This window comes from Pithys albifrons, chromosome 9, assembly GCF_047495875.1.
Source record: "Pithys albifrons albifrons isolate INPA30051 chromosome 9, PitAlb_v1, whole genome shotgun sequence".
In the NCBI taxonomy this organism is placed as follows: Eukaryota; Metazoa; Chordata; class Aves; order Passeriformes; family Thamnophilidae; genus Pithys; species Pithys albifrons.
Window position 1 is genome coordinate 12,875,573 of NC_092466.1, and position 19,563 is coordinate 12,895,135.

At 45.6% G+C, this 19,563-nt stretch overlaps 1 protein-coding gene across 1 annotated transcript in view; it reads right to left on the bottom strand.

Moving 5' to 3' along the window:
* SORCS3 (sortilin related VPS10 domain containing receptor 3) overlaps positions 1 to 17,374 on the bottom strand; it is a 279,510-nt gene extending 262,136 nt beyond the window's left edge. The window contains exon 1 of the mRNA XM_071563732.1: positions 16,288 to 17,374. Coding sequence (XP_071419833.1) covers positions 16,288 to 16,854 — 567 coding nt within the window. The 5' untranslated portion in view covers positions 16,855 to 17,374. The remainder of the gene's footprint in view (positions 1 to 16,287) is intronic.
* Between the last annotated feature and the right edge of the window lie 2,189 nt (positions 17,375 to 19,563).

The following is a 19,563-nucleotide window of genomic DNA, read 5'->3' on the forward strand; positions in this document are numbered from 1 at the left end:
AAACAGCTTGTCAGTAGTTATTGTAAAGGCTAAAGGATGCATTCCTACATATTTCTTCATCCTGCACATGTGAGCTCTGCCCAATTACCTCCAAAGGCACTCATGACTCCAATTCAGTTGCAAGTTTATTTTGGCAAATGTTACCACTTTTTCCCCTCCTAAAGTTTTTCCTTGGATTTCAGGTATGGTGATTTAGATCTGAAGGGCAACACCCCACCACTCTGAAACATATCCAACCTTCCAACCTACCCAACCATAAACTGTAGAGCTCCTAACTCAGGATGAAGAAGAGAGAGTTTGATTTTAGAATCTGTCAACTGATATTACCAGCAAAACATTTTACAAACCCCATATTAATAAATAAATAACCCCCAAAACTATCTAAACCAAACAAATAAACAAACAAAATCATATAGGTACTTTACAGTTTGAAGTTTTCAAGTTTAAAAAATTCTTCTACACACACAAAAAACAAACAAAACAAAACAAACAAAGAAAAACCCCACCATCACACATAACCAAAAAAACATTCTCTAAAGTAACTGTTACTTTCCAGCCACCTCCAGAACAGCATGTAAGCATTCACCCTGCTGACTGACAAACTAACGTCAGCAAAGTAATTCCTGTAATTAAAACAAAATAACCTCACTAGCAGGCCCTGCATCAGACACTATAACCTCTATTTTTACCCATGGAGCCCACTGCTTTCCTCCAACAAGAGCACATAAACACTGCAACCTTCTTTTCCCTGACTTTATACCAAGACATAGCATAACAAAGAAAATCAGAGGGAGCAGTATCTTCAAGCACTACTTTTTACAGTAAAATAGCAAATTAATAAGGCCAGCATATTCTGTATCCTCTAATCTGTGGTAAATTTTCTTTCATAACCATATAATAAGTATTTCGATTTAACCTTTTAAAACAAAAATCTCAGCTTTTCCTTTAAACAATTCCTTAAAAATTAGGGAGATGTGATTTTTATTTGGTTGGTTGACTGGTTGTGGTGGTATTTGTTAGGGTTTTTTTTAAATCAGAGTGAAAGTCTATATTTGACCTAAATCAAAATCTGGGGAGACCTGCCAGGATGGAGATGGGGGTTACGGATTAAGCCCAAACAATTTCCGTTCTGTGAACTACCACACACAAAAACAGCAAGGTGAGCAATAAGATATTTGCAGAGCTCTCTGTACTACATATTCTTGATTCCAGAGAGATGCTAGAGATGCCAGATTCAATTCAGTGCCAGATACAGTTGTGCTACCAGGCAATGTCAGACATGTGACATTGGGAATAGATGGACTTTTGGACTCATCCAGCACATCTGATCTTATGTTCCTGGGCACACGTCCAAATCCCATTAAACTCAATAGAAATGCAAAGAATTCACTGGCTTTGAGTCAGACCTTATATGACAGTGGGCAGGAACAACTAGAAATATTCAACATGTCAAGGAGAAGAGTTAATAGAAACTTGCTCTAATAAATACACCACCTTTACTGCACTGTCAGTTTGTGTTTAAAGTCATTCAGCCTCAAGTGCTAAGGAGCCTTACTTCCCAAGAATATTTCTCTAGGCTTTCACCAAGACTGTATAAAACCCTGGCTGCACTCCTCAAATGAGCCAGCAGGACCTGAGCTAAACTCAGACCAGTGAAGGACCAGCACCCAGCATGGCTAAAGAGGTCCCTGCCAACACGGGAACTTGGAAAGCTGATTCAGAGATCAGGCAATGACCAAAGCAGCAAGAGAACATGCCACACCACAAGCCAGGATGGTGTCCACCAAGACAGTAAAGCCTCACTTTTGTTTGACATGCTGTTTGGACACTGTTCGGTGGAACTTTGCAAGTGAACCCTCATCATCATTCAAAGCTGCTCCTAAAGAGCTGTATTCCTGGATTGTTCAACCCCTTCAAGAGACAACCCTCTGCTTCACCACACAGCGTGATGGCTTGTGACACTTTGTAATTTATCACAGTGTTAATGCTTTTCAGGTTGCTATCTGTTATGAAAGAAGGTTGAAGGACAGACTTGCAGATGGAAGAGGCTTTCAAATTCCATCCTGTCCAAGCCTGCCAGCCAGCAGGGAAGGGGAAGGCACATGGGTCTAATTCTCATTTTACAGACATTTCATTAGTGTATCAGCACTGACTTTTAAGGTATTACTCTTGCCCTACTCAGCATCAGGAAGATGAAAAATATGCCCTTGAAATAAAACATGCTGCTCTGACAGAAGCCATTGCTTCATCAAGCTAAGGTTCTTATCAAGGCAAGATTTTATTGCAATACCAAGGATTTAAACCAAGCACAGCATTTTCATTAGGAGGAGAGAGCAAAACACAAACCAAAGGGTTCCAGTGACAAGTTGCTCCAAACAGAAGTGCAGGATCCAGAACATCATTTCCAGTCTGGCAAAGGGATCATTCACAGCACTTGGTCTGTCTAGCCAAGTCTGTGTACTATTTATCTACTCAGCCAACAAAAAAAGCATTTCCTCATAGCAGCTGTTTCTACAACAAGCAAAAAGGAGCCTGCAACCCCAGCTCAAGGCTACAGCATAGCACAATATTTTAAAATTTGGTTTGCTAGTTTATTACAAATTGTTCCTTCCCTCCAACTTCCCTTCAGGAAGGTGCTTGTGACCTCTCAAAACAGCAACCCCTCAAAAGCAGTGAAGATATTTAGCAAAGCAGTGAACTGAGAGCCCACTGTTGCCTGAAAGATGTTGAAAGACATGATGTGCACTAGGAATGAACCTCCATCTTCTCTTAGAACCAGCACATTATCATTTAGAATGTATTTTGACCCTGAGGTTTTTATTAGAAATATTCCAGAAGAACAGAGACTTGGCAAGTCTCGCTTGGTAATTCTTACCCTGAAGTGCCCAAATCACAGGTAGACAATAAACATCACTGTTTGCATCTCTAATGTCAGCAACACAAGCACCTGCTAGTGCACTCCAGCAAATTTGCTCTTGAACACTCAAGTTTCCCACTAGTGCAAGAAAGGGAGAAAAATACTTCCCCACACTGTGGCAATAGCTCAGTCTTTCTCCCTTATGTCACAGACAGGTATGTTCCCCACAATCAGGCAACTCATTTTCACTGTTCCAAGCTCAGAACAATGGAAAAGAAAACACAAGGGAAATAAACTAAAAAAACCCAAACAAACAAAAAACCACCAAACACAAGGGCACAAAGCCAAGGAGATACAGAAAGACCTACACTAGCAAAACCAAGGCTGCACACAGAAATATTCACATTAGGGTCCTGCCCAGACTAGTCTAAATCAAGCTCTATTGAAGCAACACAAGCATAAAATCATCACAAACCAAAGCGGAATTTGGAACATGAACATCAGCTGAACAGTAGCCCTTGAAAGGCAAATGTCTTTACTGACAACATTCAGTTAATGGCAGGATAGACCATTTAGCCAGTGGTCTAAAGCTTTAGCTTGCATGACAGCAATTTATGCACCCAGGCAGGTGAGAATGACCGATTCAACCTAAATAAGAAGAAACACCTCCTGACAGCATGTCTATGCCCAGTCCTTGTCTGAGAAAACTCCAAATGTCATTCAGTCATGGCATGTCTAACCTGAACTGACCATGTCCCAGACTCCCAGAAGTCAGACTCCCTGACTCCAAAAAATCACTTTCCTCCCTTCTCTCCCTGCATGGGTTAGACTTAGGCACAAAGCAGCACAGCATCAAAATACCATTCAAGTTTCCAGTCGTTGTGTATGCTTTTCTCAAGGGACCCTTTTTTTTTCTCTCTCTCTGGTCCTAATTTCATCTATTAGGTTCATTCTCTGTCCATGCCCCAGGCAGGAGCTACCATAGCAGAAGGATGCACAAGGAAAATGCATTCAGGACAAGTCAAGCACAAGTGTGCCTCTAGAGGGAGAGCATTTAAATAAAGAATGAGCCTGAAAAAGCTACCAGCTTCCCTGTAGCCAGCCCTGTCTGTCCGCACAAATTCATGACAAGGGACTGTCACACAGGAGCAAACCATCTCCAGACCCCACATTCAGAAGGGAGAAAGTGAGTAAAAATCTGACCAGTGTGCCACTCCAAAGACTAGCACAGGCTGGTGTCAAAAAGTCAGAAACAACAGAAAAGGCCACATCTTCCCCACCACAACTGATTACCTGTGGTCTGAAGAAACAGGTTGGCAGGGAATGCCCATGGTGCCTGCTCTTCAAGGAGTTCAAATTCCATATATGCAGACAAAAACGGCAACATTACACCATTTGTATTATACACATCATCCTTTAAAGACGCAAGATTTGCGCAAGGTACTGTACATACACCTAGGTCAGAGGGAATCCTCTCTTCTTCCCAAAAGTTTATCACTAAGCACAGTTTTCTACTTACCTCTTAAAACCCTACAAATCCACAGGCATTTTTCTGAGAAAAATGAGAAAAAAATGCTTTTAGCTCAGGACAGAGAAGGTTGCAAAGACAGACCTCAACTAATTGCCGGCTCTTTTCCACCTTACTATGGTTCCCTCCCAACTCCTGATCAGTTAGATCTGCAGATGAGAACAGAGCAGAAATGAACCCAGGGAGGACATGCTTTATGAGAGCTCCCAAATCAGCACACCAACAACCCCATTCAACCTAAGGTGTGTAACTGAGGGCTGCCAAGATTCAACTATGACAGGCACAGAAAAACCTTCATTCTGACTAATACCACAGAGACTGAGTCACTGCCACTGTCCAAAGGCCACTGCAAAGGAAAGAGAAGCTGCAATACCATGTTTACAGCACAAGTCATAGAGAGGGAATGGAGAAAAAGTAGACAAAATCAGACTGTGGCCTCAAATCATCCCTGGTGGCATGGTACTTGCATATTTTCTAGTTAAACAGTTATATACCTCATACTACAGTTATCAGGTCACTTATCCTTACTCACATGCAGAGGTAGTCACAGTATCTTCTACACTGCTAAAACACTGGGTTTTGTTTGGTTTGTTTTTTTTAAGCACACAGTGATTAAAATGGGACTTTAAAAGATGTTAAAAAGCCCAGGAAGCTTCACTCTGTCCTCTCCCATCCCACTCTCTGGTGCCCACATGCAGCTCATTTTGATAAACACAAATATAGCAAGTATTGTTCTGTTAAACCTGTTATCTACCAAGGGCAATAAATGTTACAGACAACTCTCTCAGGTAAGAATACACAGCATTAGATAAAGTGCTGCCCCATGAGCAACAGAAATAGCAGCACTGCGTGCTTTCACACACATGTGGATTCACTCCTGTGTCCTCACACGTTCCACGGATCAGCTCTTGCCTCTCACCAGTGTCTCCCCTAGGATGGGCACATGAAGAAAACTCTGTGGCTAATTCCAGCCCATCTGAGAACAGCCTCCACTAATCAGAGACTTTCATGACTGTTAACCTTGTCTTTGGGGAAGAAAATAAGAAGCACATTTTTTACAGAAGATGTAGCATTCTCAAATGATTCAATATTTTGTCTTCTAACATTTGATCTCATTCTTCAGAGTTAGACCTGCCTCTTTACCCTTTCTGTGAGTTCTCATTAAGACAGATTCTTCCCAATCCAATTTATTGCCTGTTCCCAGTAGCACTACAGGAAGCTCAAAAAAAATTTTAAAAAATAGTAATTGATTACAAAAAAAAAAACCAGAACAAGACCCAGCAAAACTCTGAAAGGCAGGTTTGTAGCATGTGAGGTAGGAACAAGTAATGAAGATTATCTTAATTAAAAGAAAAGGAGGGTAGAATTGAGACTGCAACAAAGAGGTACTGTACAAGCAAACTGAGAATGATACACTACCAGCAATGTTGCTTCTTGATTAAAGGAACAAAGTTTCCAGGCAGGCTAGCAAAAACCAACATGAACACTATTAATTAAGAAAATTAAGGACTCCTCAGTGCTGAGGCTCTAGTTGTGGTTTAGTTGTCTTCAAAAAAAAAGCAGTTTCTGCTTTGGGTCAACAGACCATGCTGTCTGTGAGCTAGCATTGGAGGGATGACTTTGGCATTTGTTTACCAATTTGAACTGAATTCAAGAGAGGATAAAAGGTCATGAAGGTACAGAATTCCTCTAAGTTCAGCTGAGCGAAAAAGGAAGCCCAAAATAATATCTCCCTGAACCATAAGCCACTCAATGTCCACTTTAATAGCTGGCAGAGTTCATGACCATGCAGGTAGTGGGTCTGTCCAGAGGTGCCAGGCCCGAGCCACAGACACCCATCTGCACCCCATCCATGCTCCCACTATAGTGTCAAGTGCTACCAACAGTTTGCTGCTTGGGAACAAAGGTGGAAAGACACTGTTGGGGGCAGAAGAACATTACCCTTCAAATACCGCCCCAACCCTCCACCTTGCAGAAGATTGATATAGGGAAACTCAGCCAAGAGGGCAGGAGGAAGATCTGTTTGCCCTGTCTCACTCAGGAGTACTTCACCTGCGCCTGGTGTTGGGCAAAGACTTTTCCCCTTGGATTGTGAAGTGTAACACAAAAGGTGGGGAAACCACCTTAATGATCCCAAAAACTTGCAAGACCACTGAACTTTACATGGTACTAGATTATCCCATGAAATGCTGCACAAACAGGCACACAACTCTACATGTGCTATCATCCTAAATTATTCCAACTCATTACAAACAATCCACATAATTCAGAATCAGCTCCCACTGCCCTCATCAGATGGATGTGACTCCTCTCCTGTCTGTATTTCCAGTGAAAGCCCAAATTCATGGCTCCCACAGTCTCATCATGTCAATTCTCATCCAGCTCAAAAGAAGCTGTGTTTTGAAATTACTCAATCTGTGAAGCCAAGCAGGTAAAAGGATTAGAGCAGCAGAAAAAATGTTCTTAAAACACCTTCAGACAGAACTTTGCAGTGCTTTAACTTGATCAACCTGTTAATGATTTTAGCTGGGCATGTTTCTCTTTTCTATTATCGAGAGCCCTGTTCTTTCCCCTCTTAGTTTCTCTTCTCACCTTATTTTCCTTTCTTTCATGCAATCTCTTACAAAAAGGAAAATATACACGGCATCTAAGCTGTGGCAGATGAAGTAAAATAACTCCTTTGTCATTAAGTAGCCACATCAATACTGATAAGCAGCACAACCCAGAGTAGATCCCTCTTTCCTTGCATGCCTCAGTTTCTCAAAAAAAAAAAAAAAAGAAAAACAAAAAAGGCCTATACTACTGACCTGCCTTTTAGAGACCTTAGAAATACACAGCTGAAGTAAGCAGCAGAAGACCTTTGTAAGCACAGTCATGTCTGTCATTCTGGAAGCACAAAATTGGCAGAGTTTGATGGTAAAGGACATATACACAGCCATCCCACTGCCTAGTGCAGAAAGAATTCACTCTGCAGTTTTCTGACAGGGGCCAGTAAGGCCTGCAGACAGGCCAGGTCTGCCTGCACCTCATGGTATTGATCACAGCTGGGGGGGATTTTTCAAACAAGCACAAGCTGCAGGAAAAGGCTAACAATCAATCAGAGCTCCCACTCCCTCCTTCCTGCACCCATGAGGTCATAAAGCACTTTTGGCAAGAGCTAAATAATCATGTTTTATACATTCTCTTCCACTCAATAGTTTTTGCAAATGTGCATCCATTTAAGCCCTTCATGTGAGTTAACTCTTCCTTGTAGATAGGGAAGCCAACGTGGGACAAAACACAATCTCGTTAGGCACAATGGCAAGACCACAAATCATAAAGACAACCTGCATACACAGCCTGCTCTCCTTTGGCACCCAAGGAATCAACCCATGCTTTTCTCTCTGTCTTGAAAGTCAGTAGGAGCTCTGTGCCAAGTGTTCACCTCCATGAACCCCTCACTGGGGTCTCTCTACCAAATCCCCATGAATAGTTCAACCCATTTATTGAGGCTACCAGCAGCACCACTGAAGATGCACCTGCAGTGCCCACATGTTACAGACTGGTGGAGTGCCTGAAGCACTGCCAAAGCAGTTGCTTCCAGCATCCTGAGTCCTTTAGCCCATCATTGACCTCTGAGACTCAGTGTCGGTCAGCCCTTGTTTTTCCAAAGACCAAACATATATTTTGGTCCCAAGGACACCAGTAAGCGCAACCACGTTTCCCACGAAATGCTACTTTGTCTCACAGTGCACTGGCTGGGAAGAATTCCAATCCCTTCTATTCCCCGACATTCACAAGAAGGGAACAAGAAGAGAGGAACAGAAACGCTAAGATTTGTGCAACACCTTCAACTTGATCAAAATATTGCGGAGTCCCAGCTGACAGGGATGTGTCAGGGCAAGCATATCCTCTGCGGATCAGGCCACGGGAGAGAGGAGAGAAGCAGAGCTGTCCTGCCCGCACCAGGGAGCAGATCGGCAGCGAGCTGGGTCTGTCAGCACCACCAGGGGCTTGGCCCGGAGACAGCGGGGCACGGCGCTGGAGCAGGTGGAGCGTGCACCCAGGATCCCGATTGCTGCTTCCCAAACAACACCCTCCCTCTCCCACCCCAGCAGCACCGCCGGCAGTTGCAGGGGGATGCTGGAGGTTTTACCGGCATATAACTCCGGTTGGAGGGGACGGAGCAGATGAGAGACGACCCCGGCATTGGGATTCCCATCTTCAGGGGAAAGCCTGGCAGCGTGGAGAGACGGCACAAAGGGGAACAGCACCAAGCTGCACGGGCAGCAAAATGCTTTACCACGGCTGAGTGCCTGGTAGAACTATTTTCCTCTCTCGCGGAGGGAACCCCAGACAGCGGGAGTTTCAGAGAGTCAATGACTCCGAGCAGGTTTCCTTATCAATATTTCAGCAGCTTCTGCCTTCCCAGCACGCAGTGCCAGGCTTCCGCTCTCTGCTCCTGCTCTCCCCCGCCCGCCGCAGCAACCCTCCCGTTCGCAGATGCCCACGCTCCCTCTAGCGCCCGGCTCCGCTTCCCTCACACCGGCAACCCGCACCTTTCGTCGGCCTGTGCCCCAGGGATCCACATCACTCTGGAGCTAATTAAAACTGATGCTATTTGGGGCACGCAGGCCCCGTAGTGCTCTGCAGAACTGCCTGGCTAGCGATTGTGTCGCATGTTGGAATACAAAGAGGGAAAAACACCGTGACAGCCTCAGTGCCAGGGTTCTGCCACTCGTTTCAGTGAGAGAGCAATCAGGTCTCCTTCAGCAATGAAGGGGGGAACAAAAGAGAAGTTTGATCATTCAGCATCAATCTTCTCTGACTTTTACTGCATGCTGGGACTCTGGTGGTGACAAGGCTGGGAAATTACCCTAAAATTTCCATAGCAGATTATTTATAAAATATGTTTAATATCTGCTCTGCAAACACACAGCAAACTTTCTTCAGTTCCCTCAGTGTCACAACACCCCAAAAAGGAATGAAAGAAAATACTTCCATGCTCTTGTTTTTGCAAGGAGGAAATATTAACGAAAATGCTGCAGTTCTCCCTGGACATTAAACAGAAGTAAGGATTTTGGAATTTGTTTACCTTAAATTCCTACAAGGAGTTTAAGCAAACCAGAAAAAATGCAAAGGTGTGGCTGTAGCAAGTCAGTATTTTCCAATGAGGGGTTATTTCAGCTTAAAATCCCAGTTGGGCCCTGCCAAGTACATCACCAGATCAGTCCCTAGTATGGCTTACAGTGTGGGTCAAACTCCCATATCCTAGTGCCAAGCAAGAGAAAGTGAAGGACTGTGCACAAGGGAGAAGGAAACTCATCTGCTCCAAGCCCTGTGGCTGTAATTCAGAAATGTAAAGGGCCCACAGGTCTCCTTGCTGTACTGCCCCATGTTTCCTTACCTCTGTACTCATTTCTCAATCCTACCTTGCATTTTTTACTGCTGTAGATTCCTGCAGGTTGAATTCTCAACTACAGTAAATAGCCTAGATCAGTCTTACATCATTTTACACTAAGGATCCAACCAAACACTTCACTGCTTTGGGGAATTTCTGCATTTACAGCATTCAGTGCTTCACAAGGAACATGTCATTTAATTTACTGTCTTGATTGAAGTAGATTGGATTTGACACCTTCAAACATAGATTCTCATTGCAAGGTAAACTTAACCAGATCCCAGCCAAACCCAAGCCTTAACTTCATAACTGACAGTTCCTTTCAACTGTCCTCAAACCAGCCCCAGCTGTGAACTCAGGCTTGGCCTTCAATTCTGAAATGAACCTGGATTTGTAAGAGAGTACTGATTCAGGTAGGTCTGTACTGATCCTCTCCATTCTACTTACAGACATCCAGGGAGCTTAAGGAGCATGACACTATGATATGACTTAAGTAAATACTTGACTGTTTACAAGACTGGTTTTCAGTATCCTTTAGTACAATGAACATTAAAAGTCTTTGCCCTTAACCAGTGTTTTGCTCATTACACAACACTGTTTTCCTATGTGTTCTGAAATCTTACTATGAACACAGCTATAAATTTGGAAATTACAGCTTTGTCTTTATGAAAATATTTATCTCACCTCCCTTTAGAGAAAAATCTCTCCTGCCTAACAACAATTATCTGCTCAAATCCATTTTCAAAATATTTTATCATCTAATTGTATGAATGTTTCCCATTAAAAAACAAATTAAAGTAACAGAAACAGCTGTTTCTGTTTGCATTTAAACCACTGTGAAAGCTTAGCCACAAGTCCTAGGCCTCATCCCAGATCATGAAAAAAACTGAGTTCAGAGGTCTGAAGAGAAACTGCTAACAGGCAACTAAGACTGGAGCAGTTCTGTTACTCAACTTGGAACTACAAGAACATCAACAACTTGCTGTGCCAGGCCTGGTAATGGCCTGGGAATTTGCCAGCTTCAAGGAATGCACAAGCAACATCTATGCCCGTCCATCGGACACCAAACTGACTTTGAAATGAAACCAGACTGGAGAGAAATAACACAAAAAACATTTTTCAGACACCTTCTTCCTTCTTCTTCCTTGTGTTGAGTCAGTAACTCAACACAAATATAAAAGCAGTTGCCATGCCAGAGTTTAATTTTTAATTCCAATCTTCTATTTGAATATTAATTTAAAACGGATTGGCAAAGTTCTGGAGAAGGACTTTAGTGACAAACTGAATTACTAAAGGTAGAGGAAAAGTGGAAATGCAGTAACACATTTTGACAGAGCTGGCCTACACCTTCAGTGGCAACAAGACCACAACATGGTCAAAAGCCATTTGAGAAAGAAACAGTCTAGAATAGCAATAAAATTATCTACAAAATGCAGTGCAATCAATATGGTTGCTCTCTCACTATTTTGCACTCTTGGAGTAAGCATGTTATACTAAAGTCCAATTGGACTTTTGGAGAAGTTAACCATTCGGCTGACAACTAAACGCAGGATTGCCTGCCTAAAGATTCCCTTGTCCCTTCCAAGCACAGCAGTCTATTTGGAATTGCAAATATTGCCCATCTTGTTCTGCCCATCACACATTGCATTGCTAGGCCTCTTAATGAAAAACTACCTGGCACAAATTGAGCCCATCAGCCTCCCTAGCTTGTAATTCGCCATGGGAGTGAGTAATGTCTCAGCATCAAACCACCAGTACATTAGCAGATCACACCAGAACACTGCCAACAGCATTCAGAGGAATCATTCCCGGAAGAGACAAGCTTCACTTTAACAACTTGTACAACCTGCTTGTCACTGTCAGCCCCCAGAGCTAGCACAGGGTAAAGAAATAAAATGAGGGATAGCAGGAGGTAAAGAAAACCCATTCAGAGCAGGGTTGTCCCTATCAGGTCATCTTTACATGATACTTGAGAAAGACTTTCTAGTGCCTTGATGTACTACCTTCTTTGGGAAAAAAGTCTTCCTAATATCCATTCTGACATATGTTGCACATGTTGTAGCTGTTACCACATATTAATTCCTCTTCAACCAATGAGATAAGCTTCATCTTCTTTCTAACTCTACTTCAGATGACCATAGGCTACTGCATTGCTATTAGCCTCTTCCTTGCCTTCTTGTCCCACATAATCTCATTCCTAGTCTTGGAGTGAATCTCAAAACCAAATTAACTCTTGGGATGACAGTCACAGGTTGACTGGACCTCTGGACAAAACAGTGCAGCATGGCTTTCAAGATAAAACAAGGCCTCAGTCCAATGGCTCACCAGCTCTCATCCTGTCTTCCCCAGCTTTCATAGCCTGGATCACATTGTAAGCACTTGTGCAATCCCATGGTCTGCACAAATAGCAGCTACATCATTTAAGCACACCAGACTTCTCCAGCTTTATTTTCTGCACTGCTGTACTGCAATGAGATAAAAACCACACTGCACATGTTTCCTACAGTATACGGAAAAATCCAATCCCTAGGATCATATAGGAATTTCTCCTGGCTGTAGCAACCTGCAATACACATGTGCTTTAGACAAATACACTCTCTTGCTTTTACGCGGGCATTATAGTGCATTTCTCATCTTTATACCAGAAGTTTGCCTCTGCTTACTAGAAAGGAAAAGGCATGTATTTATGGGCTGCCTAAATCACATAATGATCATTAGCTACAGCCTCTCCATAAATAGTGAATTGAAAACATCTTCTAGAGAAAGCTAGAAATGTGCATATTTGCCTCTTCTATTGAAAAAAATGACCTACAACATCACAGAATTTGCAGTAGTTCCATCATGGAAAAAGCATAGACAGAATTAAGTACTTCCTATAAGCAGCTACATTAATCAGAGTGGCAACTCTGAAACCTAATGACAACAGTTCCCATTTACCATTCCACTAGTGATCATATCAGGAGAGCAATCCTAGTAAGTGTGTTTTATTCACTGTCGCTTGTTGAAATCTCTTGAAAAATCTACTGTCAATAAACAAGATAGCGAGATTTGAAACTGTAAGAGCATTAAGGGTGCTGCTACTTTTTTGTTTGTTTGTTTTTATGCCCTTATCCTAGAAATCAGGGAGCGAGGACATAAGAAAAGATACTATGAGGAATCACATCACCTTCACAGGAAGGCTGGAGAGAGCATCTGGTGATTAGAAAAACTAAAAATTTCATGTAGTAACACAAACACCTGGAGAGGGTACATCAGAAAGGCCTTGGCAAGAAAATGCTTTATCTGATCTCTACAAGGTCCCTCAAGAACTTCAGTGACCTTGCTCAATAAATGCTTCTATTAGGGCAGATTGATGCTTGAAACCCAAATAGAAGTCTCCTTTTTTCATATCAGACCCACTGAATTAAGCCAAGTCCCTTTCACCAGAACACAGAGAACACAAACCTCATTTCTATACAGAATAGTATTTTTGCATTTTCCTAACAATTTTCACTTGGAGATCCTCAGGTACTGTACAAAGCAGAAATAAATTCTGCTCCACACCACCACTTTGTGGTAGCTAAGTAGTACTATCCTCATTTAACATGGAAGAGGAGATCCAGAGAGGTTAATTGTCTTTCCTAAGGTCACACAAAAAGCCTCTGGGCAGGACAAAGCAGAGAACCCAAATTCCCTGATCTCACCAGCCTTTTGCCTCTATCATAATTCTAACCTCACTATCTACAAATGGAGAAAACAAAAGTTTGTTGTCTGGAAGGGATTATTTTTCAATAAGTTAACTTGAGAGATTTGAGGGATGTGCGAGAAAAGGGGGATAAGAGATGGAGTAAGAATTGCTCTTAAAATAATAGTAAAGAAAAAAGAACACAGGAGGTTTTTACATTCTATGTAACAGAACGTCCAGCAGCTACAAAGATGACCTTTCTGTGGAGTGTATGTAAATCCATACACCTCAGTAAACCCCCAGTTTTTTACTACTATGCCTTCATCTTTGCAAATCTATCCAGTATTTGGGAATATTGCACCACTAATGTCTGATATGAAATATATTGTTTCTTTCCATGAAATTTGGTTGATCATGTTTTTAATAAAACACAAGTGACAAAAGCTCAGGTTTTGAAGTCTGTTCAAGTAACAGGGAACTGGTGAAAGCCAGATCTGTGCCTCGTTATTGCTTTGGTAGCCTGAACACAGCAGCATAAAGACATATCCTACCTGCTCTCCTAGGTCAACCGACAAATCACAAACACAAGTTAGTGCCTTTAGTCCATTTTCAATACACCTTCCTGCTGCTTTACATCTCCTGTGACCTAAGAAAATTTATGCTTTGTGATGAGGGACTGGTAACCAATGTGGCTGGCAAACAAATCCACACTGCTTGCCCGGGTGACCTTGCGCAAATTACTTGATGTTCCTGTGCCACAGGCACCCCAACAGTAAAATTAGGTAAAAACTGAACTGCAGCAGAAAAACAGGCATTGGATTCAGCCTTATCTGTTAATAAACAAAAGGACCCAGGTTCAAGCACTTAAGTTTCCCTCTACACTATTTAAAAAAGTAAAAATCCAATTAATCTTTAAATGCAGTATGTTCTCTCCAAAAGACAGGAGAGAAAGTCTCAGAATGCTAAACCTCATATTAGAAAAATCACAAAACAGTAACATCGGTATTTATTAACATGTCTGCTTCTCTTTCCTACAAACATCACACTGTTAATAAACACCAGTCTTTTGACTTTGCTTGTGCTTTAAAGTTGGAAGCTTTCAATGCATAGTATCCTGAGGTTCAAAGTCCTAATGGAAAGCCATGAACAATGAAGGCATTTTCCTTCATTACCCTTCTCAGTCACCTGAAGTTAAAGAATAAGGAAACTAGTTATTCAAATGGCATATTTCTGTAAAAGTAACCAGGAAAGGAGGCAGAATTTTGTGAAAATCACTTTCTGACCTGTGCTTTTGAAAAAAATAACCTTTCTTTTCCCTACAAATGCCTACAAAATGAGTTTTCTCTGCGACTTTAAGCAGAAATACTCAAAACTATTGGAAATTCATGCTGAGATGGCATAGGAGAGGCATTTTAGCTTCTTTTGCTCAACACCCCTTCATTAAGCATGGAAATGAAACAGAAGAGAGAGCATATAGGCTGCTTTCTTCATTACATGGCATGTTATATTAAAAATAAATAATACTTGAGACAAGTGTAGAGCTGAAATATACCATGCAGCTGTTTTCTCTTGAATATTTGCTTTTATCTTTAATGGGAATGGAATTCATGTCTGGCAAACATAACTGCATTTAAAAATCGCTTAAATCAAAGTAACATCTACATTGCTGTCAGAATTATTGCCTAAGTAATAATAGAGAAAAAAACCTTTCCAGTCAAAAAAAAAGAAATAAAGAGGTGGTTGAATTGCACATTAGAACCTATAGCTGATGCACAGACAGAGACAGACAGATAAGTAGGTAGACAATTTGTTTTTTCATGAGTAGCAAGTTTCATGAAGAAAGTATCTGAAAATCCAGCCAAGTTGTTTTATGCTGTTAATTGCTTTATACCCATTTCCAATAGCAGCAAAGCAATAAAAGAGGCATTTTCAAGGCAGTGACAAGCTATAATAATCAGAATAATAGAAATATTGTCACCAGATATAAAGGTTTCCCAGAGCCTTTAAATTACGTATGTTCCCAGACTACATCAGAGTGGAAATGGTATTTCTGATACTGAGTCAAAAGAAATTTGAAGTTTTGTCCACAGCCATCTGCCGGGCACTGTAAAGGAGGTGCAAGGGAGGGCCTTCCACTAGCATAGCACAACAGTGGGCTTTTGGGACATGCCCCTTACACACACAATCCCACAGGCTTTCAGGGACACCTCAGTGAGTCATTATCATTCACTTCAGGAAAAAGGCATGAGATACCATGGATTTTTTGTAAACTTTTTGCTGTGCTTGCAGTACCTGCCTCCTCGCAACCCCACTTGACGTGCTGCGGGGCTTTCCACTGCTTAATGAATTAATGGGGTCTCTCTTGCCTCCAGCACGCACAACGGGGCATTGGAGGGCTTTTCCACCACCTCTGTACATCACTCATCCCAGGCATAGAGGCAGCGAAGCGTGCCGAGATGTATATGACATATGGGAAGACCGAGAAAAAGGGTCCCCAGCGGTGCAGCACACGGGACGGACGGGGTGGAGTGGGCCCCGCGGGTCCTCCCTGCGCAGGGGAGAGGGCTGGGGCCAGCCCGGTCCTTCGGAGCGCTCCCGCCCCTCCACCCGGGGATCTCAGCTCTGTCTGAGGGGGCAGGGGCAGAACGGCGTTCCCACTCGCCTTCACCCTTCCTCAGGAAAACTTTTCTCCTAGAGCGATCGTGTCATGTCCCACTCCCGCTGGCCGCAAGGGCGCGGTGCCCAGCGCCCCTCTGCTCTCCGCACCCCCGGCAGGTTCGGCACCGTCCCACCCGTCTCGCGGCTCCGTCCCCGCCAAGTCCCGCCAGATGGGGTCGGGTCTATCTAGGGTTACTCACACTGCTGTTGTGCCCGGACCAGTGCACCATGGCTTGGTTGTGCGCCGCATCACCGGTGAGTGCGAAGGTGGTGCTGCTCAGCCTCGGCTCCTCTGCCGCTCGCAGCCGCGCCGCTCTCCCATCCTCCGGGGGCCCGCGGGGCTGAGCGCGGCCACCGCGCTGCCCCTCGGCCGCGGGCACCCCTTGGCGCCCCTCGCTGCTCCGGCGGGTCCGCGGCGCCGCCGGGCCCCGGCCACCGGGCGCGCCGCCTCCCGCCCCCGCCGCGCGGAGCGCCGCTCCCCGCGGCCCCGCACGGCCCCGCGGCTCCGGCTCCGCGGCGGCCGCCGCCCCGACCGAGCCCCGCGCTCCGCCGCCCGGCCAGCTCCGTAATCCTCGCGGCAGCGGCGGCGGCGGCGGTCGCTGCTCCTGCCTAAGGCGAGACGAGGAGGACGGCCAGGAGGGCGATGGAGATGAGCAGGATCTGCAAGTTATTTCGGCGCCGGTGCAACACCAAGAGAGAAGTAAAAACCATGCCCATGCGAGAAAAATGGTGTGGCAGGTCGGGAAGCAGTTGGTCCCCTTCTCCATGCCTTTGCAGAGCGAGTCGAGGGGCTTGCAGAGGGAGGGGTGACGAGGAGCTGCGTTTAGGGCTTTTTTTTTTCTTTAGGAAGAAAGGGGACGGATTCTAATCATAATATTTATTATTTGCAAAAGGCTCCTCTTTCTCTCGCTCTTCTCCTTTCTCTTCTTCCCTTTTCTCTTTCCCCTTTCTCAACCTCCGAGACGATGACCAGGAAAAAAAAAAAGAAAAAAAAAAGAAAGAAGGAAAAATAGGAAAAAAAAGTCTCCCCGGTAGTTGGATTCTGTTCCTTACTGTTGCTGGTTTTTTTTTTCCAAAAGTGCTTTTCAGTGAAACTGTTCACGTTCAAGGATTTGATCAAGTGAGAGGGTACCACCACACGGGGGGAGGAGCCCCGAGCCTTGCCAAGCCGCCGCCGCCGCTGAAATACACCGCCGAGTCACCCGCCGCGCCGCGCCGCCGGGGGCCGGGAGCGGGGCCGGGGGCGGGAGCGGGACACCGCGCCGCACCGAATCAGCTGGAGCATCACCCAGCCTTTTCTCCTGATTTGGTATGTGTGCTCCTGCCCGAGACAACGCAGCCGTCATCCCCCGTTTCTCCTGATGTATGTGTACATACACTCGTATTTACTGCAGTGTAGGTACTGCTCGCCCTGTATGTGAGCGTGCATGTGTACGCACAAAGGCTGGATGCGGGTAAGGGGCATAAGGGATCGCAGCTGGGATGAGTGGCTGTTGGGTAAGGGGCATAAGGGGTCGCAGCTGGGATGAGTGGCTGTTGGGTTCCTTCTGTGTGCACGGACTCGGCTATCCAGCAGAACCCCTCCAGAGCCGTCTCCGTGCGTGTGAATGTGCCCGTCCCAAGCCGAGACTCCCGGCCGCAGGAACTCGCGCCCGTGCGTGGGAATCCCAGCAACCTTCCCACTGTCCAGGAAGGCAGGGTTTATGTGAGGGGGGCCAATAACGAAGAAAGGGTAGTATCTGCAGGCAGCTCACTTCAGCAGCATCTCGGGACTATAGCGGGAGAAGGAGCGAGAGAGATGTATTTCTTTAGGTCATGGCAGTGCAGCTTTCCCGCTCCTATCGCACGTCTGCATTTCCCCGGGCCAGAACACCTGTTTTCTGCTAGCCGAGCTCAAGAAGCCTTTGCAGCTTCAGCCCCCGGACAAGGTGTGAGTAATGGCAGGGTGGGAAGGGGAGAGGGACGCTGCAGCCTCCCCCGGCTCCGGGGCGTCCCCCGTCCCCCGGGGGTCACCCTTGTCTTCGCCATCCGTGCCAGTGCCACGTCCCTCCGGACCGATTCACTGCAGCAACACGTCGGCACTTTCTCTTCAGATCAAACCCACGGTCGACCTTCCCCCATTCTCCTCCTCCCTTTGAAAAGTGTCGATAATTAGCGATTTTTTAATGGTCCCACCCTCCCACTTCCCACATCAGCCGTTCTTTGCCGTCCAAGGACGGATCCACCAGCTACACGGCTCTCCCCGCGGTCTCCCCCCTCCCACCGCCAGGCCGGGAGCGGGGGCGGCTCAACAGTTTCTCCCGCCTATCGCGGGTCTCCCAGCGCGACAGGGAGCGGAGGGAGCAGGGGACAGAGGCAGGACCGGAGGTGGCACTGCCCGCGCTGGGAAGCGGGGGGGTTTCTGGCCAGCTGGTGCCCGGCGCTTGGTCACCGCCTGCTGCAGAGCGCCCGACTGGGGATGGGGGGGGTTCGTGCAGCCCGGCTGCCGCTGGGAGAGCGAGGGGAGAGCTGGAGTAGGGAAGAAGGGGCTGCACCCACCGCTGTCTGTGGCAAACGAGGGGAACTGTCGCTACATGGCTGTCCTGCGAGAGGCGAAAGAGGGTGCGGGGTGTCAGCCACTGCGTAGGGAACAGCGCTGACGGCTTCGAGCAGGCTGAGTGAGCCGGTGGGAGGCGGGGGCCCTACCCACAGACACGACTCCCCTTTTAGCCCCAAATCCCGACGGAGAGAGAAAGTGGGAGGTGGGGGCACGGAAAGAAAATCACCCACTCCCAACCCAACGGATGGTATTCCTGGCTTGGAATCTGTTCCCTTTTGTACTACGCTGCCAAAACGTTTAGATGACATTTCATTTGTGTGGGAGCAGTGACGTGGGCCTCAGCCAAAGCTGATCCATAAAACCTCAGGGGAGGGGAATTACAAATTGCACACACTCATGGCAGGTGCTGCCCTGAAAGCACAGGGAAAAGCCAGCCCCGAGGCTGGACTGTCCTGCTTCCAAGTGAACAACTGGGTGTGGGGAACAGAAGGACTCCACTGCCTCCCTAACTCAACTGCTGCAAGAATAGAGTCCCCAAGCATGTGGCATAATCAACACACATGCCACTCCTAGGGCTTACCATTCCACGGTGAGGGGAGCCACAATCCACCTAATGCCACCCTCTTAACAGGGTGAACAGCAGGCAGAACTTGTCCTTACCTTATTATCAAAGTGTCTTCAGTCCCTCTGGACCCTGCAGTAGCTCACTGCCTCTCCTGAAGACCTCTGCATATCCAGAACCTCTGTCACCACAGAATAAAAGCTACTGTGGTGCTAGCAATAGCCACTGCTTAGCCAGTACTCTGCTGTGCCATCCCCTCAGTTCTTTTTATCTTCTCAGCCTAGCTGGACAGTGCTTAAGACCTAGTCCTTGTTCACATCCTGATCAGTCACTGATTTGTGCAGCATCATCCTTGACTTCATGGTCAAAGTCCGC